This window comes from Atractosteus spatula, chromosome 25, assembly GCF_055471065.1.
Source record: "Atractosteus spatula isolate fAtrSpa1 chromosome 25, fAtrSpa1.hap1, whole genome shotgun sequence".
NCBI lineage: Eukaryota > Metazoa > Chordata > Actinopteri > Semionotiformes > Lepisosteidae > Atractosteus > Atractosteus spatula.
Genome location: NC_142730.1, coordinates 1714865 through 1739469, shown reverse-complemented (window position 1 = coordinate 1739469; position 24605 = coordinate 1714865). Strand labels below are relative to the sequence as shown.

The 24605-nt window shown below is 51.1% G+C and overlaps 1 protein-coding gene across 13 annotated transcripts in view; it reads right to left on the bottom strand.

The window, feature by feature from the left end:
• arhgef1 (Rho guanine nucleotide exchange factor 1) overlaps window positions 1-19115 on the bottom strand; it is a 34857-nt gene extending 15742 nt beyond the window's left edge. For 9 of the 13 annotated variants that reach the window (XM_088905321.1, XM_088905320.1, XM_088905322.1 and 6 more), the window contains exons 1-14: window positions 18866-19115; window positions 14139-14190; window positions 13584-13670; window positions 11905-12018; window positions 11391-11489; window positions 7906-7948; window positions 6797-6902; window positions 6228-6368; window positions 3382-3411; window positions 2779-2878; window positions 2515-2599; window positions 2328-2363; window positions 1144-1311; window positions 374-512 (exon numbers count right to left, since the gene is read on the bottom strand). In XM_088905321.1, coding sequence (XP_088761447.1) covers window positions 374-512; window positions 1144-1311; window positions 2328-2363; window positions 2515-2599; window positions 2779-2878; window positions 3382-3411; window positions 6228-6368; window positions 6797-6902; window positions 7906-7948; window positions 11391-11489; window positions 11905-12018; window positions 13584-13670; window positions 14139-14168 — 1178 coding nt within the window. In that variant the 5' untranslated portion in view covers window positions 14169-14190; window positions 18866-19115. The remainder of the gene's footprint in view (window positions 1-373; window positions 513-1143; window positions 1312-2327; window positions 2364-2514; window positions 2600-2778; window positions 2879-3381; window positions 3412-6227; window positions 6369-6796; window positions 6903-7905; window positions 7949-11390; window positions 11490-11904; window positions 12019-13583; window positions 13671-14138; window positions 14191-18865) is intronic. The other 4 variants (XM_088905329.1, XM_088905332.1, XM_088905334.1 and 1 more) reach the window with 1 other exon arrangement.
• Window positions 19116-24605: the final 5490 nt, after the last annotated feature.

Sequence of the window (24605 nt, the reverse complement as noted above, 5' to 3'; positions counted from 1 at the left end):
AGAGAGAGAGAGACAGACAGGCGAGAGAGACAGACAGGCGAGAGAGAGAGAGAGGAGGGGGAGGCGGGAGGGGGCAGGGTTTAGAGAGAAGTGGGCGGGCCCAGAACGGTGGGATCCTCCTCCGGTGTCCACGGCGACGGCGGCAGCAGCAGCAGTAGCAGCGGCGGCGGCAGCGACAAGGGCAGCGGGCACACAGCGAGACCCCCTCCGCCCCCCTTCCCAGCCACCACAGACTGGGGGAACCTGGGACCCTCTCCACCACACAAGGGGACAAGCCACACCCCCTCATGGCACCCACAAACACTCGCGCCCTGCGGGTCTTTCTGCCTGTGCACCTGTCCATCACTCACTCACTGCCTGCCTGCCCACTCACTTCTCTGTTTCGGCACTCTCCTCAGACGGGGTGTCGCAGGGAGGGGGTGCATCTGGAGCACAAGAGCCCCCCCTCGCCCCTGGGGACTGGTCTGCACTGTCGCTGAGAGACTGGGAGTCAGAGCGTCCACTGGAGGCAGCTGAGAGAGAGAGGGGTTAATACAGACACACTGACTGGACACTCCAGTACACTAACACTGCACTGAGAGAGAGAGGGGTTAATACAGACACACTGACTGGACACTCCAGTACATTAACACTGCACTGAGAGAGAGGGGTTAATACAGACACACTGGCTGGACACTCCAGTACATTAACACTGCACTGAGAGAGAGGGGTTAATACAGACACACTGACTGGACACTCCAGTACATTAACACTGCACTGAGAGAGAGAGAGGGGTTAATACAGACACACTGACTGGACACTCCAGTACATTAACACTGCACTGAGAGAGAGAGGGGTTAATACAGACACACTGACTGGACACTCCAGTACATTAACACTGCACTGAGAGAGAGAGGGGTTAATACAGACACACTGACTGGACACTCCAGTACATTAACACTGCACTGAGAGAGAGAGGGGTTAATACAGACACACTGACTGGGCACTCCAGTACATTAACACTGCACTGAGAGAGAGGGGTTAATACAGACACACTGACTGGACACTCCAGTACATTAACACTGCACTGAGAGAGAGGGGTTAATACAGACACACTGACTGGACACTCCAGTACATTAACACTGCACTGATCCCAGTTCTAACCGGTGTCGCTGTGGGTGGAGTCTGGACTGTTGGTCACGCTGATGGTGACCTGTGACCCCTCGCTCGTATCGGGCACCACAGTCAGGCTGCAGCTCCCAGGTTTCCGGGTGGAAGAGGTGGGGGGGTCAGCAGAGGTTCGGCCGTTAGGCTTGTGGGACGTCTTGTCGCCTGAGGACAGAGAGGCAGCTGCTCGTGAGAACGGCAGGCGATGGCCGAGTGTGGGTACACCCCACAGTGCTGCAGTCGCTGCATCGTTCAGACAGAGAGGAGAGAGCAGGCAGGGGGTGATGGGAGGAGGCCTGGGTGTCTGATGAAGAGCTGGGTTAGTCAGGGACGGGGGTGGGGGCAGAGTCCTTCCACAGCACAGTCAAGAGCACAGGCCACTCTCAGGGGACACTGGACCTCTCTGTCTGTCTCTGTCTGCAGGACAGCCCTGTCTGTCTCTCTCCGTCTACAGGAAGGTCGGACAGTCCTTTCTGTCTCTCTCTGTCTATAGGGCAGTAGGACAGTCCTGTCTGTCTATCTGTCTGCAGGACAGTCCTGTCTCTCTCCGTCTGTCTGTCTACAAGACAGTCCTGTCTGTCTCTCTGTCTGTCTACAAGACAGTCCTGTGTTTCTGTCTGTCTACAAGTCAGTAGGACAGTCCTGTCTTTCTCTCTGTCTGTCTAAAGGACAGTCCTTTCTGTCTATAGGACAGTCCTTTCTGTCTCTGTCTGTCTACAGGACAGTCCTGTGTTTCTGTCTGTCTACAGGACAGTAGGGCAGTCCTGTCTGTCTCTCTGTCTGTCTATAGGACAGTCCTTTCTGTCTATAGGACAGTCCTTTCTGTCTCTGTCTGTCTACAGGACAGTCCTGTGTTTCTGTGTGTCTGTCTACAGGACAGTAGGACAGTCCTGTGTCTCTCTGTCTCTCTTTGCTGTAATAAAGTCACAGTCAAGCAGCTCTGGGCCTCAGCCAGCCTGTATTTAGTGTTGATTGAGGACAGATGAGGGGACGAGGACGCACTGTGGCAGGAGAAGGAACATGACCCGAAAACGAGAACAGGAAACAGACAGTGATGATCAGCCCCATGCGCCACTCGCCCCACTCCCCACCCTTTCCGATTGGTACATGCCAGCATGCAGAGGGTTTAGATTAGTGGGGAAGGGACCATGTCATGAATACGGGGGGGGGATCTAAGGTACCTTCACTGTCCGTTTTAGATGGTCTGTTTTCAACATCTGCAACAAGAAAGCAGACAGGGCAAGAGATTCTGGGTGTTTTGAAAGATCCAGTTCTCAATGTGAACAGCACCGGCAGGAGCAGCAGGGCTGCGGTGTGTGACTTGGCCTGGCCCTGCGGCCGCTGGCAACGCGGGCTGGCGATACGTACTGCCTCCTCCGATCCAGCTCGAGGTCTCCCTCAGGAGGTTGGACAGGATCTTGTGCTTCGAGGAGGGCTCGTCAGGCTTCTTCGGCTGGGGGAGAGATGGAGGGCGTCACTTGGCCTGGCTGTCAGTGTGTCTCTGAGTGTGTCTCCCAGTGTGTCTCCCAGTTAGCGAGTCACAGTCAGTGTGTCAGCATGTGAGAACAGCTCAGCATGTCAGAGTGTCAGTCAGAGGCGACAGCTGCGTTGGAGCACAGAGCAGGCTCTGACCTTCTTCTTGAAGAAGAGTCTGGATTTCTTGCTGTCGGAGGACTTGGTCCTGACACCCAGGTGCTTCATGTAGGAGACAACAGCAGTAAACATGGCCGTGCTGCAGAGGGGCAGAGGGGCCGAGGGAGGGACACCCAGAGAGAGAGAGAGAGAGAGAGAGAGAGAGAGAGAGAGAGAGAGAGAGACAGGGAACATGATGTCGGAGAAAAGGATGACCTCATTGCTGGAACAGACATATCCCAGCTGTCCCTGGGGATCTTCCATTATTTACACGCAACACCAGCACATTAATGAACCAGTGCATTTACAGGACACAGGCCTCCTATTCAGACAGTCTTTCATTGAAGGACCCCAGTGTAAAAGCCCTTTGTCTTCATACAAGTAGTGATGTCATGCTGTCATGCTGGGGTCCTAGGACTGCCTGGGGACATCTAGCTTGACGCCTGAATGAAAGTGACGTATGTTTAGCTCAGATTTCAAAGAACTAAGACAAAGACATCTGAGCTCCACAGGAAGTAAGTTAGGCTTCTGTGCTGTGTTTCAGTAACACAGTGTATTCACCAGTGTATATACGGGTATGCCTAAACAGAAGTCACGACTTACCATCTTTCTTCATCGGGGCAAATTGTTGGACTGCAAAAGAGCAAAACAGAAAAGTCAGGGATAGAGAGAGACACAGTTCCATCACAGCCTGGCAAGACAGCAGCCCTAGAGGCACGCACAGGGAGAACACACAGACAGACACTTGAGCAGAGAGAGGGACAGACAAATGCAGGTTTTGACAGAGATGAAGACTGAAACTAAAATTGTACAGAGATGTCAAACTGTGACCCCCTCCACTGCAGATCACTGTTAAAGATCTCTCAGTAAACCCATCTTCACAATTTCACAAAGCACACTACAACAGCCTGGCTCATCTGTATCTGCACACTAACACTCCTTCATCATCATCAGAGCTGTAGAGTCACTGTAGACACTCAGTCCAGCTCCTCTGTATCTTCACACTGACACTCCTTCATCATCATCAGAGCTGTAGAGTAACTGTAAAGACACTCAGTCCAGCTCATCTGTATCTTCACACTAACACTCCTTCATCATCATCAGAGCTGTAGAGTAACTGTAAAGACACTCAGTCCAGCTCATCTGTATCTTCACACTAACACTCCTTCATCATCATCAGAGCTGTAGAGTCACTGAAGAGACACGCAGTCCAGCTCATCTGTATCTGCACACTAACACTCCTTCATCATCATCAGAGCTGTAGAGTAACTGTAGAGACACTCAGTCCAGCTCATCTGTATCTTCACACTAACACTCCTTCATCATCATCAGAGCTGTAGAGTAACTGTAGAGACACTCAGTCCAGCTCATCTGTATCTTCACACTAACACTCCTTCATCATCATCAGAGCTGTAGAGTAACTGTAGAGACACTCAGTCCAGCTCATCTGTATCTGCACATTAACAATCATCAGATCTGGAGAATAACTGCACAAATTAGTGCAAAATGCACACAGGACTAATCACTAATAAAGAGCATGCAGTGTATAAGCCTACCTGATAATTTACAGTGCATAGGCTGCTTAGAGCACCAAGTGCTAATTAATTAACAAGCTCAGCTGACTCACCTCCCGAGCAACATGGTCTCCGCCTGTGGTGACCGTGCTGTCCGCCTGCCTGTACTCGCCTGCAGTAATCAGGCAATTTCAGCTTTTCTGTACGGTAAACTGGACTGCGGTTTTCAGTATCACAGTGGAGCAATCTGAGCATATTCCAGCACAGAGGAATGAGAAACCCAGGGAGAAGCTCTGGAGTGGAGCAGAGGTCTGAGCCTGCAGGCGCGGGGAGCAGTGTTCAGTCTGGCTGGGAAACGGAGGGCGCTGGCCGTGGAGCTGGAGCTATTTATGACTGGGGAGAGGCTGATGCAACTACAGAGCAAGAAGTGGGAAAGAGGAAGAGTGTGCGTGTCTCTGTGTGTGTCTGCGCGTGTGTGGAGGGAGCTGGTGGGGGAAAGCCCAAGACTGACCAATGAGGAGCCTGCATCTCACACACCCCCCCCCCCCCTTCCAGATGACATCATGGCACAGGAAGAGGGACGGGACAACACAGTGTGTGTGTGTGTGGGGGGGGGGGGGGGGGCTGGGGATTGCGTGAAAGAATGGCAACTGTGATCGTGTGCATGTGTGTGAGAAAAGAGAGGACCGTGTGCGTGTGCGAGAGAAAGGGTTGTGTGCGCATGTGCAAGAGGCGGTTGTGTGCACAAGAGGACTGTGCGTGCGTGTGTGTGAGAGAGAGGACTGTGCGTGCGTGTGTGTGTGAGAGAGAGGACTGTGCGTGCGTGTGTGCGTGCGTGCGTGTGTGAGAGAGAGGACTGTGCGTGCGTGTGTGCGTGCGTGCGTGTGTGAGAGAGAGAGGACTGTGCGTGCGTGTGTGCGTGCGCGTGCGTGTGTGAGAGAGAGAGGACTGTGCGTGCGTGTGTGCGTGCGTGTGTGAGAGAGAGAGGACTGTGCGTGTGTGTGTGTGCGTGCGTGTGTGTGTGAGAGAGAGGACTGTGCGTGTGTGTGTGCGTGCGTGTGTGAGAGAGAGAGGACTGTGCGTGCGTGTGTGCGTGCGTGCGAGAGAGAAGACTGTGCTTGTGTTCACTATCACTCAACTAAAACCCCCCACCTTCCCAACACCACTACTTGCCGGAGCATCTGCATCAGGCCCTGCATGGTGGAGGTCCAACCACACCAGTGCAGCAGGCCCCCTGTGAGAGTGCGAGAGTGGGTGTGGGTGTGCAAGCGTGCAAGTGCAAGTGTGTGACAGTGTTAGGTGTGCAACAGTGCCCGTGAGAGTGTGTGTGCGTGTCTATGTGTGAGTGAGAGTGCTGGTGCAAGTGTATAAGAGAGTGTGAGAGAGCACGAGTGTGCGACAGTGTCAGGAGTGCAACAGTGTGCTCCTTTCCCTGGGACATCACTCCTTCTGTTACCCTGTTTTTACTCTGAAGTCTTTCAACAGTGATGAATGATGAAACAAGACACCAGCTCCTCCTCCTCCTCCCCTTATCTGCTCTGAAGCCCAGTCAGGCCCCACACAAGCTCTGGGGTCCTGAGAACTGCAAGCTGTCCTTGCCAGCGCCTGAACACACCTAACCAATAAAGCCCACCCGCCAGGATTGTGTGGCTATCCAGAAAGTTGAGGACAGCCTCTTCAGTATCTCCAACTGATATTGTGGGGGTCCTACAAAAGGACCCCAACTTTAATATGTGCCAAACTGCCTGAAAACCTCCAGACAATCCTGTGGCCACCCTCACAGGTGAAAGCTGACTTTGTCGTGCCTGCAGGTCCTGAACACGAAGGCGTCTTAAGATAAACAAACAATGTGAACGGTGTTTAGCAGTGTCTGACTGGGGTCCTGAGGTTGTGCGAGTGTGTGTGGGGGGCTGCCCGTGGTGTCGCCTGACTCACTGAATATCGGCCAGTTTGTCCAGCAGCTGCTCGGCCACATTCCGCTCCTTAATCTCCAGTGTGATGCGGTCGTGTGTAGGGAAGGCCTCAACTTCTGACAGCTCCCGCTCATTGGCAGTCATTCCCATCATCCTCTTGTGCCTAAAGGTGAGGGAGAGAGGGGTTAATACAGACACACTGACTGGACACTCCAGTACATTAACACTGCACTGAGAGAGAGAGGGGTTAATACAGACACACTGACTGGACACTCCAGTACATTAACACTGCACTGAGAGAGAGAGGGGTTAATACACACACACTGACTGGACACTCCAGTACATGAACACTGCACTGAGAGAGAGAGGGGTTAATACAGACACACTGACTGGACACTCCAGTACATTAACACTGCACTGAGAGAGAGAGGGGTTAATACAGACACACTGACTGGACACTCCAGTACATGAACACTGCACTGAGAGAGAGAGGGGTTAATACAGACACACTGACTGGACACTACAGTACATTAACACTGCACTGAGAGTAAATCTCAACCACCAGACTTAGTTTTTTAATTAGTTAAGTACCGAAAGTCTTCCAGCTGTCTGACCACCTCACAGGCCAGCGAGTCCTGGAGGTCCTGAGCGAAGCGCTTCTGTGTCTCTTCAGGAATCATGTCTGGCCGAGTTCGGTCTGAAAGATGGAGGGGGCAGGGAGCGCGAGAGAGGGTTAGTACAGACACACTCAGCTGACTGCACTACACTGAGACAGGAGGGTCAGGGCTGAGAGGAGAGACAGGAGGGTCAGGGGTGAGAGGAGAGACAGGAGGGTCAGGGGTGAGAGGAGAGACAGGAGGGTCAGGGGTGAGAGGAGACACAGGAGAGTCAGGGGTGAGAGGAGACACAGGAGGGTCAGGGGTGAGAGGAGACACAGGAGGGTCAGGGGTGAGAGGAGACACAGGAGTGAGGATAAGGATGGGGAGCCGAGGCAGGAGGAGGGAATGAGGAGAGAAGTAAATGCTATATATTAGTTCTCACAGAACACTAAAACCACACCATTGATATGTACATAGAAATGGGGGTCAGACTCCCAGTGACAGCAGTCAGATCCGCTCCAGGTGTGACAGAGCTGTTAGTCAGACTCCCAGTGCACAGCAGTCTGATCCGCTCCAGGTGTGACAGAGCTGTCAGTCAGACTCCCAGTGCCAGCAGTCTGATCCGCTCCAGGTGTGACAGAGCTGTCAGTCAGACTCCCAGTGCACTGCGGTCTGATCCACTCCAGGTGTTACAGGGCTGTCAGTCAGACTCCCAGTGCACAGCAGTCTGATCCGCTCCAGGTGTTACAGGGCTGTCAGTCAGACTCCCAGTGCAGAGCAGTCTGATCCGCTACAGGTGTGACAGTGTATAAACCTGTGAGTCTCGATCCCAGTGACTCCTGCTCCCAGAGGAATGCTGAGTTGTGGTTTGTGCTCCAGGTTCATGATCACAGGCTCATTGATTTGAATTGTTATTTTGGGGTTTAATTCTAAATGTGCTCTTGGCTCTTCAGGTTGAATGGGATCTGTAATAGCTTTCACCCTCTACCACTGGTTTAATCTACACAGATTACACAGATGAAGGAGTTCCATAAATTGCAGTCCCTAATCAGTTAATTGGTTAATCACTAATTCAGTTGATTTGCAATTGGGGGTACTCACCCAGTTCAATAGCTATATGCAAAGGAATTTGAATTTTCAGAACCTGCAAAAAGGAAAAGAAGGATTAATAAAGATTCACATATTGACTGAACCCTACAGGCCATTAATACTGCACTGAGAGAGACTAACAGAAACACATTCGCCACAGGCGCTGTAGTGATATTCGCGTCTTTCCGTGCACGACAAGTGACCGACACACATTGGCGCAGTACCACAAACCACCACCAGAGGGCAGCGGCGCACATTCCATCCTCACCGGCAGCGTGTGGCCACTGCTCTCTACATTAGGGTGGGCTTTTACTTGGCGAGAGTTTGATAGCTTAATCAAAGGTGACTAGACGTCTCCAGAACAAGCAGTATAGTATCTACAGCTTGTGAAAAGTCCTGTACTGGCACAGTCCTGTTATATCTCCCTTGTTGAGCATCTTGGAATCTCCAGTCACATTTTCGAAATGTGGAGTTGACAGCTGTCAATCAAACTAATTTCACTGTGGTACCACCAGACACACACCAGGCACAGCGAGAGCCACAGCACTCTCATCAGGACAGAAAGAGCACAGCTGCTCTCACTGACTGCGCTGACAGCTCGCAGACACCTCGCCTCGCCACGCACAGGCGCTGTTGCAGGGCTATCCCTGGGCTCACGATGCCAGCCCGCAGTGCCCTGTCCCTGGCCTCTGCGCCGCTGTGGTTCGTAGTGACAGCAGGGTCTCAGAACAGAAAACAACCCCCCCCAGATCTCGAGGGAAATGGAACAGTCCGTGTCACTCCCACGGGTCTCAGAACAGAAAACAACCCCCCCCAGATCTCGAGGGAAATGGAACAGTCCGTGTCACTCCCACGACCTTCACAGGAAATACAAGACAGGCAGGGTGTATACAAACACACAGAGAGGAGGGAGAGAGAGAGGGGAGAGAAGGCACTCAGGGCTTTCTACGCAATAAGAAGGAGGCTTTTCAACATCAGCCCACCAACAAGAATCTGGCTGTGAATATTTCAAAGTGTAATCCAACCCATCGCCCTATACGGCAGTGAAGTGTGGGGTCCCCTCACAGACCAGGTTTACACTCAACAGGACAAACACCCTGTACATGGAGATCTGTAGAAACAGTGACCAAAACTCCTACCACCACAAAGCCCTGCTGAGCCAAGAGCTGAGCCCAAAACAGAGCCCCCTGAGCCAGCTGGTCCTGAGGCTCACTGACCTGAGCCACACTGACACCAGCCAGCCTCAGGACAGCACTGCTAGAATCAACCACATCACAGCACAGATCAAACAGCACTATCTCACACACTGGGACACACACACACAAACACAACACAAACTGGAATGCTACAGAACCCTAAACAGACAATACAAACTAGCCAAATATCTAACCAAGCTAAATAACAGCAAAGAGAAACAGACCCTGACAAAGTACAGGCTCAGTGACCACAGCCTGGACACAGACACTGGACACAGGCAGACCTGGCTGCCCAGAGAGGACAGGCTCAGTGACCACAGCCTGGCCATAGAAACTGGACACAGGCAGACCTGGCTGCCCAGAGAGGACAGGCTCAGTGACCACAGCCTGGCCATAGAAACTGGACACAGGCAGACCTGGCTGCCCAGAGAGGACAGGCTCAGTGACCACAGCCTGGCCATAGAAACTGGACACAGACAGACCTGGCTGTCCAGAGAGGACAGGCTCAGTGACCACAGCCTGGACACTGACACTGGACACAGGCAGACCTGGCTGTCCAGAGAGGACAGGCTGTGCTCCCACTGCCAGCAGGGAGAATCAGAGACAGAGGTGTACTTCCTACTGCACTGTGACAGATACTCTGGGATTAGAGAGACATTCTTCCCCATATTTACACATCTGATCCCAGAGTTCCCACACCTGCCAGAATCACAACAGCTCCCAATCCTACTGGGAGAGGGAGGAGGAACTCAGTTGAACTGGCAGCCCAGTATGTGATCTCCTGTCCCAGCCTGAGGAACAGACAGTGAGCCTGTCTCCCAGTAATGCTCCAGATGTTTACAGTATATGTAAATATTTTATGATATGTCTTTGTTGTAAATGTCTGTAATATGTCTGTTTTTAGTTTCATGTTAATTTCATGTTAATTTTATTTTTATTTGCTTTGGCAACACTGATTGTACTCATCGGTCATGCCAATAAAGCACCTTGAATTGAATTGAGAACACTAAGACACACAGACACAGAGAGACAGGGAGAGAACAGTACAGACACAGAGAGAGACAGCACAGACACAGAGAGAGAGACAGGGAGAGAACAGTACAGACACAGAGAGAGACAGCACAGACACAGAGAGAGAGACAGGGAGAGAACAGTACAGACACAGAGAGAGACAGCACAGACACAGAGAGAGAGACAGGGAGAGAACAGTACAGACACAGAGAGAGACAGCACAGACACAGAGAGAGAGACAGGGAGAGAACAGCACAGACACAGAGAGAGAGACAGGGAGAGAACAGTACAGACACAGAGAGAGACAGCACAGACACAGAGAGAGAGACAGGGAGAGAACAGTACAGACACAGAGAGAGAGACAGGGAGAGAACAGTACAGACACAGAGAGAGACAGCACAGACACAGAGAGAGAGACAAGGAGAGAACAGTACAGACACAGAGAGAGAGACAGGGAGAGAACAGTACAGACACAGAGAGAGACAGTACAGACACAGAGAGAGAGACAGGGAGAGAACAGTACAGACACAGAGAGAGACAGCACAGACACAGAGAGAGAGACAGGGAGAGAACAGTACAGACACAGAGAGAGAGACAGGGAGAGAACAGTACAGACACAGAGAGAGACAGCACAGACACAGAGAGAGAGACAAGGAGAGAACAGTACAGACACAGAGAGAGAGACAGGGAGAGAACAGTACAGACACAGAGAGAGACAGTACAGACACAGAGAGAGAGACAGGGAGAGAACAGTACAGACACAGAGAGAGACAGCACAGACACAGAGAGAGAGACAGGGAGAGAACAGTACAGACACAGAGAGAGAGACAGGGAGAGAACAGTACAGACACAGAGAGAGACAGCACAGACACAGAGAGAGAGACAGGGAGAGAACAGTACAGACACAGAGAGAGACAGCACAGACACAGAGAGAGAGACAGGGAGAGAACAGTACAGACACAGAGAGAGAGACAGGGAGAGAACAGTACAGACACAGAGAAAGACAGCACAGACACAGAGAGAGAGACAGGGAGAGAACAGTACAGACACAGAGAGAGAGACAGCACAGACACAGAGAGAGAGACAGGGAGAGAACAGTACAGACACAGAGAGAGACAGCACAGACACAGAGAGAGAGACAGGGAGAGAACAGTACAGACACAGAGAGAGACAGCACAGACACAGAGAGAGAGACAGGGAGAGAACAGTACAGACACAGAGAGAGAGACAGGGAGAGAACAGTACAGACACAGAGAGAGAGACAGGGAGAGAACAGTATAGACACTCAACTGCTACTTTGTCCAGGTAGGTGTTGCACAACTCCACAAAGTGCTTCTTCATCTCTTTCGGGCTCAGACTCTTACAGAGGTCAGCATGCAGGTAACACAGCTGACAGAGCAAGAGAGACAAAGAGAGAAAGATCACACAAAGACAATGGAACCTCTCTCACTCCCTGTATACCCCTGTACCCCACCCTCACCCCCTGTATACCCCTGTACCCCACCCTCACCCCCTGTAAACCCCTGTACCCCACCCTCACCCCCTGTAAACCCCTGTACCCCACTCTCACCCCCTGTATACCCCTGTACCCCACCCTCACCCCCTGTAAACCCCTGTACCCCACTCTCACCCCCTGTAAACCCCTGTACCCCACTCACACCCTCTGTATACCCCTGTACCCCACTCACACCCTCTGTATACCCCTGTACCCCACTCACACCCCTACCTCTATGGTTGAACACCCCATATCCTCCACCTCTAAACCCCTACAGCCTCTCCCCATCCCAGCCCCCCTCTGTCTCACCACAGGGGAGCAGTCAAACTGTAGCATAACATGCTGAAGGAAGACCATCAGGTGAGCAGGTCGCCTCTTCACCAGGTCTATACTGTTGAAGGTGCTACACTGGTCGTCTACTGTCTGAAAGACAGAGAGAGACACAGCTGGACTGGACTGTGGAACAGAATTTCCACATCTGCAAGAACCAGAACAGCTTCCAATCCTACTGGGAGAGGAGGGAGGAACTTAATAAAGATAAAACCCAGTGCGTGATCTCCTGTCCTGAGCCTGTCTCTTAATAATAATAATAATAATAATAATAATAATAATAATAATAATAATAATAATACAGTGTGTGATCTCCTGTCCCAGCCTGAGGAACAGACAGTGAGCCTGTCTCTCAATAATAATAATACAGTGTGTGATCTCCTGTCCCAGCCTGAGGAACAGTGAGCCTGTCTCTCAATAATAATAATACAGTGTGTGATCTCCTGTCCCAGCCTGAGGAACAGACAGTGAGCCTGTCTCTCAATAATAATAATACAGTGTGTGATCTCCTGTCCCAGCCTGAGGAACAGACAGTGAGTCTGTCTCTCAATAATAATAATACAGTGTGTGATCTCCTGTCCCAGCCTGAGGAACAGACAGTGAGCCTGTCTCTCAATAATAATAATAATACAGTGTGTGATCTCCTGTCCCAGCCTGAAGAACAGACAGTGAGCCTGTCTCTCAATAATAATAATACAGTGTGTGATCTCCTGTCCCAGCCTGAGGAACAGACAGTGAGCCTGTCTCTCAATAATAATAATACAGTGTGTGATCTCCTGTCCCAGCCTGAGGAACAGACAGTGAGTCTGTCTCTCAATAATAATAATAATACAGTGTGTGATCTCCTGTCCCAGCCTGAGGAACAGACAGTGAGCCTGTCTCTCAATAATAATAATACAGTGTGTGATCTCCTGTCCCAGCCTGAGGAACAGTGAGCCTGTCTCTCAATAATAATAATACAGTGTGTGATCTCCTGTCCCAGCCTGAGGAACAGACAGTGAGCCTGTCTCTCAATAATAATAATACAGTGTGTGATCTCCTGTCCCAGCCTGAGGAACAGACAGTGAGCCTGTCTCTCAATAATAATAATACAGTGTGTGATCTCCTGTCCCAGCCTGAGGAACAGTGAGCCTGTCTCTCAATAATAATAATACAGTGTGTGATCTCCTGTCCCAACCTGAGGAACAGACAGTGAGCCTGTCTCTCAATAATAATAATACAGTGTGTGATCTCCTGTCCCAGCCTGAGGAACAGTGAGCCTGTCTCTCAATAATAATAATACAGTGTGTGATCTCCTGTCCCAGCCTGAGGAACAGACAGTGAGCTTGTCTCTTAATACTGCTTAAAGATTTATTAATTGTACGAACATGTCCAATGGTACGTTTATACTAAAAATGTCCATAAATGCTGTATCGTCAAGCCAGTCGAGCTTTTCAATTTGAAATTTAAACAGACCAGAGAGAGAGATGGGTTTTCACAGGCAGAGCATCGCTACTCCAAGCAGGACAGAAAGAGTGATAGAGCCGCACTGCTCATCTCTTCTCGGACCCGGGAAGGACAATCCTCAGCTCAGGACAGAGACAGTAGATCTCAGGAGATCACAGCGCTGACCAGAAGGAAGTGTGAGACACAAACAGATGCACCTGCTTCTCTCTTACCGGGTCAATATCATTTTCAAAATCCTCGTCCTCAGCTCCAATAATGTTCATCGCCAGGTTTGAATGAGCTGCGCCAAACGCATATCGCTATGAAACAGAGAAAGACATACTGACCCACTGGACACTCCAGTACATGAACACTGCACTGAGAGAGAGAGGGGTTAATACAGACACACTGACTGGACACTCCAGTACATGAACACTGCACTGAGAGAGAGAGGGGTTAATACAGACACACTGACTGGACACTCCAGTACATTAACACTGCACTGAGAGAGAGAGGGGTTAATACAGACACACTGACTGGACACTCCAGTACATGAACACTGCACTGAGAGAGAGGGGTTAATACAGACACACTGACTGGACACTCCAGTACATTAACACTGCACTGAGAGAGAGAGGGGTTAATACAGACACACTGACTGGACACTCCAGTACATTAACACTGCACTGAGAGAGAGAGGGGTTAATACAGACACACTGACTGGACACTCCAATACTTTAACAATGCACTGAGAGAGAGAGAGGGGTTAATTAATTTCTGATTCTCACTCCTTCATGGGCGTCTTCACTGGTGTCCATGTTTCTGAGGCAGAAGTTGTGCCTGTTAACGATACGATAATTGTTACTCCCAGACAGAGTAGATCTCCATTCATCCATCCAATGAGAACAATCCATTCTGATCCAATTCAGTCCACTGCAGTATAAGAGCAGCCCAATCCAGCTTCGAGCACCTCAGACTGCTCTGTCAGTGTCAGTGAGTCTGATTATAATCCCAGTGAATCACTAGTCCAGCTCCCAGTCCAGTCAGTCCAGTCCAGCCTGGAGAGTCTCGGACTGCTCTGTCAGTGTCAGTGAGTCTGATTATAATCCCAGTGAATCACTAATCCAGCTCCCAGTCCAGTCGGTCCAGTCCAGCCTGGAGACTCTCAGACTGCTCTGTCAGTGTCAGTGAGTCTGATTATAATCCCAGTGAATCACTAATCCAGCTCCCAGTCCAGTCGGTCCAGTCCAGCCCAGTCCTGGACTATCTCGGAGTCGATGGACGTCTCTCGACATTTTAAAACGAGGGGAGTTGGCCTCTCTCTTGGGTCCTTGCAGTCCCAGACTGCCCTTATCTGTGCCTGAGCAAAGTGTGCTCAGACACAGGAGGGTGGCAGCGCGACAGGAAATGGGCGTGACTTCCTCAGGAAATCATCAAAACCATTTCCTCCTGACCTCAAACAGATCCCTCACCGAAGGGGAGAAAAGACGAAGCATGAGAGAGAGGGAGGGAGGAGAGAAGAGCTGAAAGCTAGAGAGGAAGACAACAAGACCGCAACGAGAGAGAGAGTGAGGTTTCTGCAGTCAGGAGATTACGGGGTACCTGTGAGGTTCAGGGTACTAGAACTAAAGAGTCAAGTATTAACTCCTGGATGGGTGACATGTGTCAACGAGGACAACGTGTGATATTATGACATATACAAGAATAACAATAAAGAATATTTAATAGAAATTAGTCACCTGACAGACGTACTGTACAAACAACAACACTGAGAGGTGGTGACCTGTGACATCACTGAAGCCAGAGTCTAACAAGACTGGACCTGACCACTGGACCGGCTGTCCTACTGGTGCAACAGGACCGGACCTGAACCACTGGACCAGCTGTCCTCCTGGTGCAACAGGACTGGACCTGAACCACTGGACCGGCTGTCCTACTGGTGCAACAGGACTGGACCTGAACCAGTGGACCAGCTGTCCTCCTGGTGCAGCAGGACTGGACCCGAACCAGTGGACCAGCTGTCCTCCTGGTGTAACTAGACTGGACCCGAACCACCGGACCAGCTGTCCTCCTGGTGTAACTAGACTGGACCTGAACCACCTGACCAGCTGTCCTCCTGGTGTAACAGGACTGGACCTGAACCACTGGACCAGCTGTCCTCCTGGTGTAACAGGACTGGACCTGAACCACTGGACCAGCTGTCCTCGAGGTGCAGCAGGACTAGAGAGGGGGAGGGAGAGGAGTGAAGGGAGGAGGGCTCCCACACAGAGCACTCATTCAGCCAGCTGAGACTCACTCCCTCACCTTCATCGGAAGAATGAGGGCTTGAAGTGGGAGCCTGCACTGCTGCTCCACCTCCCGAGCACACAGAGCGCAGTATACAGGGGCAGGCAGGCGTCCACACCAGCCAGGGCATGAATGGACTCACTGTCAGTCATCAGTGACTCAGTCTCTCTGCCTGCTTTCCATTCATTCAGGACAGCCTGCACTGCACCCCCCAGACTACAGCCTGCACTACACCCCCCAGACTACAGCCTGCACTACACCCCCCCCAGACTACAGCCTGCACTGCACACTCCCCCCCAGACTACAGCCTGCACTGCACACTCCCCCCCCAGACTACAGCCTGCACTACACACTCCCCCCCCAGACTACAGCCTGCACCGCACACTCCCCCCCCAGACTACAGCCTGCACCGCACACTCCCCCCCCAGACTACAGCCTGCACTGCACACACCCCCCCCAGACTACAGCCTGCACTACACACTCCCCCCCCCCAGACTACAGCCTGCACTGCACACTCCCCCCCCAGACTACAGCCTGCACTGCACACTCCCCCCCCAGACTACAGCCTGCACTGCACACCCCCCCCAGACTACAGCCTGCACTGCACCCCCCAGACTACAGCCTGCACTGCACACCCCCCCAGACTACAGCCTGCACTACACACTCCCCCCCAGACTACAGCCTGCACTACACCCCCCCCAGACTACAGCCTGCACTGCACACACCCCCCCAGACTACAGCCTGCACTGCACACTCCCCCCAGACTACAGCCTGCACTGCACCCCCCAGACTACAGCCTGCACTACACCCCCCCCAGACTACAGCCTGCACTACACACTCCCCCCCAGACTACAGCCTGCACTACACACTCCCCCCCAGACTACAGCCTGCACTGCACACCCCCCCCAGACTACAGCCTGCACTGCACCCCCCAGACTACAGCCTGCACTGCACACCCCCCCCAGACTACAGCCTGCACTACACCCCCCCCAGACTACAGCCTGCACTACACACACTGTGACGCCGTGTGCAGGTGACGCTGTCTGTGTCAGACACTGTGACGCCGTGCGCAGGTGACGCCGTCTGTGTCAGACATTGTGACACTGTGCAGGTGACGCCGTCTGTGTCAGACATTGTGACGCTGTGTGCAGGTGACGCCGTCTGTGTCAGACATTGTGACACTGTGCAGGTGACGCCGTCTGTGTCAGACATTGTGACGCTGTGTGCAGGTGACGCCGTCTGTGTCAGACATTGTGACACTGTGCAGGTGACGCCGTCTGTGTCAGACATTGTGACGCTGTGTGCAGGTGACGCCGTCTGTGTCAGACATTGTGACACTGTGCAGGTGACGCCGTCTGTGTCAGACACTGTGACACCGTGCGCAGGTGACGCCGTCTGTGTCAGACACTGTGACGCTGTGCGCAGGTGACGCTGTCTGTGTCAGACATTGTGACACTGTGCAGGTGACGCCGTCTGTGTCAGACACAGTGACACCGTGCGCAGGTGACGCCGTGCGCAGGTGACGCTGTCTGTGTCAGACATTGTGACACTGTGCAGGTGACGCCGTCTGTGTCAGACACTGTGACGCCGTGCGCAGGTGACGCCGTCTGTGTCAGACATTGTGACACTGTGCAGGTGACGCCGTCTGTGTCAGACACTGTGACGCCGTGCGCAGGTGACGCTGTCTGTGTCAGACACTGTGACGCCGTGCGCAGGTGACGCTGTCTGTGTCAGACACTGTGACGCCGTGCGCAGGTGACGCCGTCTGTGTCAGACATTGTGACACTGTGCAGGTGACGCCGTCTGTGTCAGACACTGTGACGCCGTGCGCAGGTGACGCCGTCTGTGTCAGACATTGTGACACTGTGCAGGTGACGCCGTCTGTGTCAGACATTGTGACGCTGTGTGCAGGTGACGCCGTCTGTGTCAGACATTGTGACACTGTGCAGGTGACGCGTCTGTGTCAGACACTGTGACACCGTGCGCAGGTGACGCCGTCTGTGTCAGACACTGTGACGCTGTGCGCAGGTGACGCTGTCTGTGTCAGACATTGTGACACTGTGCAGGTGACGCCGTCTGTGTCAGACACAGTGACACCGTGCGCAGGTGACGCCGTGCGCAGGTGACGCTGTCTGTGTCAGACATTGTGACACTGTGCAGGTGACGCCGTCTGTGTCAGACACTGTGACGCCGTGCGCAGGTGACGCCGTCTGTGTCAGACATTGTGACACTGTGCAGGTGACGCCGTCTGTGTCAGACACTGTGACGCCGTGCGCAGGTGACGCTGTCTGTGTCAGACACTGTGACGCCGTGCGCAGGTGACGCCGTCTGTGTCAGACATTGTGACACTGTGCAGGTGACGCCGTCTGTGTCAGACACTGTGACGCCGTGCGCAGGTGACGCTGTCTGTGTCAGACACTGTGACGCTGTGTGCAGGTGACGCTGTCTGTGTCAGACACTGAGAGCGACCAACACGGCACACTGACCGCCACACCGAGAGTAATTAACACACCAGTACAATATAGTGTATTAAAGTATTATTCAGTAAACTACAGTACAGCGTATTAAATAACTATTCAGTACACTAAAGTATAGTATGTGTATTAAAGTATTATTCGGTTCACTACATTATGGTGTATTGCAGCACTACTCAGTAGACTAAACTGTATTAAAGTACTATTCGGCACACTACAGTATAGTGTGCTCAAGTACTACAGTATAGTGTATTTAGTTATTATACAGTATAGCATAGTGTATTAATGTACTATTCAGTATGCTATGGTGTATCAAAGCACTATGCAGTACTCTATGCTACAGTGTGTTAAAGTACTATACAGTGCACTGCAGTACAGTGTATTAAAGTACTATTAAGTTCAGGACAGTAAAGTGCGTTCAAGTGCTACTCAGCACACTACAGTATAACTCGGTCCGGAGGTGCCAGGTACAGCGCTCGGTAGGTAATAATTTATTTCTATTATTAGTAGTAGTATTATTAGTATTGCCGGTGGCCGCTCAGTACTGCAGCAGCGCGGAAGACACCCGCCCGTGTCGGAGCAGCAGCCAGGCGAGCTCGAAACAGATTCGAACCGGAAAGAGCGGCGGCTGTGTCGGCTCAGCCCCGCACAAACTTCCCATTTCACGACAGCGGCGAGTTTCTCACCAGCCCCGGACCCCGGAGAAGCCGCCCGCAGACAGATCGGTGCGAATTAGACCTTTCTTCGCGTCTTACCTTCGACGGCGGCGGAGTCTGCAGCCCGGGGGTGAAACGAAACAAAATTGCCGATTATTTCCTGTATGAGAGCGTCGACCCGTCACCCGCGCAGCACATACTGTGCCCAAAGCTAGACTCCAAAAACCTCCCGCCGCAGACGCTCGAGTGTATTTTTTTTCGCGAGTGGGGAAAGTCTGGAAAGCTGTGAGTACGCGTCCAGCAGCCCCCCGAGCTCAGCCCTGCGAACTGTGTCAAATACCGCTGGTCTGTTTTTTTAGAGGGGGCGGGGGATGGGGGGTTCTCGCTTACAATCTCTTCCTGTTAGACTTCGCTTAAATCTCTCTCTCAGGCGAAAAGTACTTGATGCCTCCCCCCTCTCTCGCTCACTCAGTTCCGCAATGTGTCACATTATTTTCGCTCCCCTAGAAATCTCTCTCAGTGCAGTGTTAATGTACTGGAGTGTCCAGTCAATGTGTCTGTATTAACCCCTCTCTCTCAGTGCAGTGTTAATGTACTGGAGTGTCCAGTCAGTGTGTCTGTATTAACCCCTCTCTCTCAGTGCAGTGTTAATGTACTGGAGTGTCCAGTCAGTGTGTCTGTATTAACCCCTCTCTCTCAGTGCAGTGTTAATGTACTGGAGTGTCCAGTCAATGTGTCTGTATTAACCCCTCTCTCTCTCAGTGCAGTGTTAATGTACTGGAGTGTCCAGTCAGTGTGTCTGTATTAACCCCTCTCTCTCTCAGTGCAGTGTTAATGTACTGGAGTGTCCAGTCAGTGTGTCTGTATTAACCCCTCTCTCTCTCAGTGCAGTGTTAATGTACTGGAGTGTCCAGTCAGTGTGTCTGTATTAACCCCTCTCTCTCAGTGCAGTGTTAATGTACTGGAGTGTCCAGTCAGTGTGTCTGTATTAACCCCTCTCTCTCTCAGTGCAGTGTTAATGTACTGGAGTGTCCAGTCAGTGTGTGTGTATTAACCCCTCTCTCTCTCAGTGCAGTGTTCATGTACTGGAGTGTCCAGTCAGTGTGTCTGTATTAACCCCTCTCTCTCTCTCAATGCAGTGTTAATGTACTGGAGTGTCCAGTCAGTGTGTCTGTATTAACCCCTCTCTCTCAGTGCAGTGTTAATGTACTGGAGTGTCCAGTCAGTGTGTCTGTATTAACCCCTCTCTCTCTCAGTGCAGTGTTAATGTACTGGAGTGTCCAGTCAGCGTGTCTGGATTTACCCCTCTCTCTCTCAGTGCAGTGTTAATGTACTGGAGTGTCCAGTCAGTGTGTCTGTATTAACCCCTCTCTCTCTCAGTGCAGTGTTAATGTACTGAAGTGTCCAGTCAGTGTGTCTGTATTAACCCCTCTCTCTCAGTGCAGTGTTAATGTACTGGAGTGTCCAGTCAGTGTGTCTGTATTAACCCCTCCCTCTCTCAGTGCAGTGTTAATGTACTGGAGTGTCCAGTCAGTGTGTCTGGATTAACCCCTCTCTCTCTCAGTGCAGTGTTAATGTACTGGAGTGTCCAGTCAGTGTGTCTGTATTAACCCCTCTCTCTCTCAGTGCAGTGTTAATGTACTGGAGTGTCCAGTCAGTGTGTCTGTATTAACCCCTCTCTCTCAGTAACAATAACTAATCATTGTTTCATTGAATTGTTTCCATTCTGTTTGGTTTGTATTGAATATGTTTAGCTCAGTGGAGTCCTGTCTGTGTTGAAAAGTGCAGTAAAGCTCAGTAAGATCAGGGTAAAAGCACAGTACAGTGCAGTAAATCCCAGTGAGATCAGAGTAAAAGCACAGTATACTGCAGTGTATCACAGTGAGATTATGTCAAAATGTGCGATGGAAAAATAAATGTAATTATATCCCCCTCTGGTGGTAGAATCTGTTAATGACAGCCTTGGTGATTTGGCAATGAGAAATACTGTACTTGTCCCATTGGGACTTCATTGAGAAATTTGCTTAGCAGGCAGGTAAAAGACACAATACACAGTATGTTTAAAACAACATGAACTCAGTAATAAATAAGAAGCATATATGTATGATTAGAAAGAAAAATGAATGTACAAATAAAGTAAAATATTTAATCAATCGTTCAAATTAACAAGGTAATAATAACGATAATAATAATAATAATTGCTTACACTTATATAGCGCTTTACTCAAAGCACTTCACAGGTCATGGGGATCCCCTCCACCACCACCAGTGTGTACCCCCACCTGGATGACGCGCCAGTCCGCTCCCCACACACCAGCTCTCAGTGGGGAGGAGAGCAGAGTGATGGAGCCAGTTCAGATTAATGGGAGGCCATGACTGGTGAAGGCCAGGGGGGAATGTGGCCAGGACACTGGGGTAACACCCCTACTCTTTTAGACAAACACCCTGGGATTGTTAATGACCAAGGAGAGGCAGGACCTCAGTTTTACATCTCATCTGAAGGACGGCGCCTGTTTACAGTGTAGTGTCCCCGTCACTATAGTGGGGCATCAGGACCCACACAGACCGCAGGGTGAGCGCCCCCTGCTGGCCCCACTAACACCTCTTCCAGCAGCAACCTCAGCTTTCCCAGGAGTCTCCCCTCCAGGTACTGACCAGGCTCACACTGCTGGGCTCCAGTGGGCTGCCAGCTGGGAGCTGCAGGGTGACATGGCTGTTGGGTGAATAGCTATGGGAATAAAGTATTGGGTAGAATTTAAGATAGAGAAACTGTTTTAGTGTTATATATTAGTGTTATAAAGTATCTCTGTTTATTTTATATGTAATAACTTTCCACAGCTGTGGAGCTACAAATGTGGTGATGATGATGAAGGAGTGTTAGTGTGAAGATACAGATGAGCTGGACACACATCACTCTCACACAACACTCCAGATATAATAATATTCACACAGTGCTTTAATCTGCAGAACTCTTTTTATTGCTTTAACTGATACAAGTTTAAGTTTCACTCCTGTTTTTTACAATAGTTAATAACAGAGAAAATGTTTAAAATCTCACTGTGTGTGATGCGTCTGTATACAGAGTATGGCGATGTATATTTACAGCAGGGGGGGATGTGAGGGGGTGCAGGGGGGGTGGGGTGTGACTGAGTTTAAACTTTTCCACGACTGGAGAACAGAAACCCCTCTGACACCTCAGTGAGACTGCATTCCACAGACATCTGTGAGGCCAGTGCGTCATCACATTTAAAAACACTTCTTTGTATTAGTCAAGTCACAGATCCACACAGTCCTGTGGGTCACCTTGCTTGAACCCTGAGCTGATCAGGCTCTGTCATGGTTTCACCCACAGCTGGTGTCATGAGTTACGGTACCAGCCTCTCTGTGCCCAAACCTGCACTCACTGGGCTTTACTGCACTGTACTGTGCTTTTACCCTGATCTCACTGGGCTATACTGCACTGTACTGTGCTTTTACTCTGATCTCACTGCGCTTTACTGCACTGTACTGTGCTTTTACCCTGATCTCACTGGGCTTTACTGCACTGTACTGTGCGTTTACCCTGATCTCGCTGGGCTTTACTGCACTGTGCTTTTACCCTGATCTCACTGGGCTTTACTGCACTGTACTGTACTTTTACCCTGATCTCGCTGGGCTTTACTGCACTGCACTGTGCTTTTACCCTGATCTCACTGTGATTTACTGCACTGTACTGTGCTTTTACCCTGATCTCACTGTGATTTACTCCACTGTACTGTGCTTTTACCCTGATCTCACTGTGATTTACTGCACTGTACTGTGCTTTTACCCTGATTTCACTGTGATTTACTGCACTGTATTATACTAATGGCTTTACACAGATAGATTTCTTGGTAGAGATATTATAGAATCAGTATATTAATGCAGCAATAGGCTGGAAATGGAATATACTGTATAAAAGTTATTCAATTATTTCAATCTGGAAAAGTGTTACATAAAACAGCCACTAGATGGGGATGTACACCTTGTTTCCTAACACAGCAGCAGCCAGCGGGCGCCTCCAGTGTGGTTCCTATAAACATCCTGACTCTATAAGGGCTGTGTCTCTCCCTGTAACACTGACACAGATCACAGGGAGACTGGGGCTCCTTTAAAGCTCTCTGCTCCAGACTGCAGGGAGATGAGTATCCTGACTCTATAAGGGCTGTGTCTCTACCTGTAACACTGACACAGGTCACAGTGAGACTGGGGCTCCTTTAAAGCTCTCTGCTCCAGACTGCAGGGAGATGAGTATCCTGACTCTATAAGGGCTGTGTCTCTACCTGTAACACTGACACAGATCACAGTGAGACTGGGGCTCCTTTAACGCTCTCTGCTCCAGACTGCAGGGAGATGAGTATCCTGACTCTATAAGGGCTGTGTCTCTACCTGCAACACTGACACAGGTCACAGTGAGACTGGGGCTCCTTTAAAGCTCTCTGCTCCAGACTGCAGGGAGATGAGTATCCTGACTCTATAAGGGCTGTGTCTCTACCTGCAACACTGACACAGATCACAGTGAGACTGGGGCTCCTTTAAAGCTCTCTGCTCCAGACTGCAGGGAGATTAATAACTCCATTCTATTATCTGGTATACTGACCTAGCAGATCCTGGTGTTGGGGGATTTTATTTGATCCCTCCAATTAATTGACCAGTTAAGGGCCAATTAAGTAATTAGGAGTGACGACGGAATGAATGTGTTTGTGATACAGCCAGAATTTGGATTACTGAACTCGCCTCCCCCCTCCCACACCTTGGACTGGAGCTGTGGGGAAAACTGGAATTTAGAACACATGTGGGAGCAACGTGGTCAGGCAAAATTCACTTTAAAGAACATATTAATTTACAAAAACTTTGTTGACAAATTGACAGACTGTGTGTGTGTAACAGAATTTTAAGAGAAAAGAGGAACAGGCAGACTCAGAGCAGAGGGCTGTTAATTACTGGAACCATTAACGAGGTCAGACATCAGGCAGCAGAATTCTTGCTGCAGAGGGGGAGAGAGGGGCAGATCGAGGGAGAGAGGGAGAGAGGGAGGGTGAGAGAGGGGCAGATCGAAGGAGACAGGGAGGGCGAGAGGGGGCAGATCAAGGGAGAGAGGGAGACAGGAAGGGTGAGAGGGGGCAGATCGAGGGAGAGAGGGAGACAGGGAGGGCGAGAGGGGGCAGATCGAGGGAGAGAGGGAGAGAGGGAGGGCGAGAGAGGGGCAGATCGAAGGAGACAGGGAGGGCGAGAGGGGGCAGATCGAGGGAGAGAGGGAGACAGGGAGGGCGAGAGGGGGCAGATCGATGGAGAGAGGGAGACAGGGAGGGCGAGAGGGGGCAGATCGAGGGAGAGAGGGAGACAGGGAGGGCAAGAGAGGAAGGGGATAGCAGAGAGTAACAGAGAGACAGGGATTAGACCAACCATCTTCCCCAGAACACATCTAATCCCAGAATTCCCACATCTGTCAGAAGCAGAACAATGTCCAGGTCTTACAGGGAGAGGAATCTCAGCAGAGCTGCAGCCCAGTCTGATCTCCTGTCACAGCCTGAGGAGCAGGCACTGAGCCTCTCCAATACTATTTCATACGTCGGTAATGTCTGCAAATGTGTTTGCTCATTGTTCTTGCTTTGGCAACACTGTGAATCACTGGTCAGGCTTCAATATTGAATTTGAATTTGACAGGAGGGAAGGAGAGGCAGGGAGACATAGGGAGGAAGAGAGAGAGGGGCAGGAGAGGGAGAGAGAGACAGGCTAGAGAGAGAGCGATGGGGGAGGGAGGGACAGGCCGGGGGTGACTGTGGGGCGCAGGGCGGGAGAGGGGGTGCTGCCTGTGGTA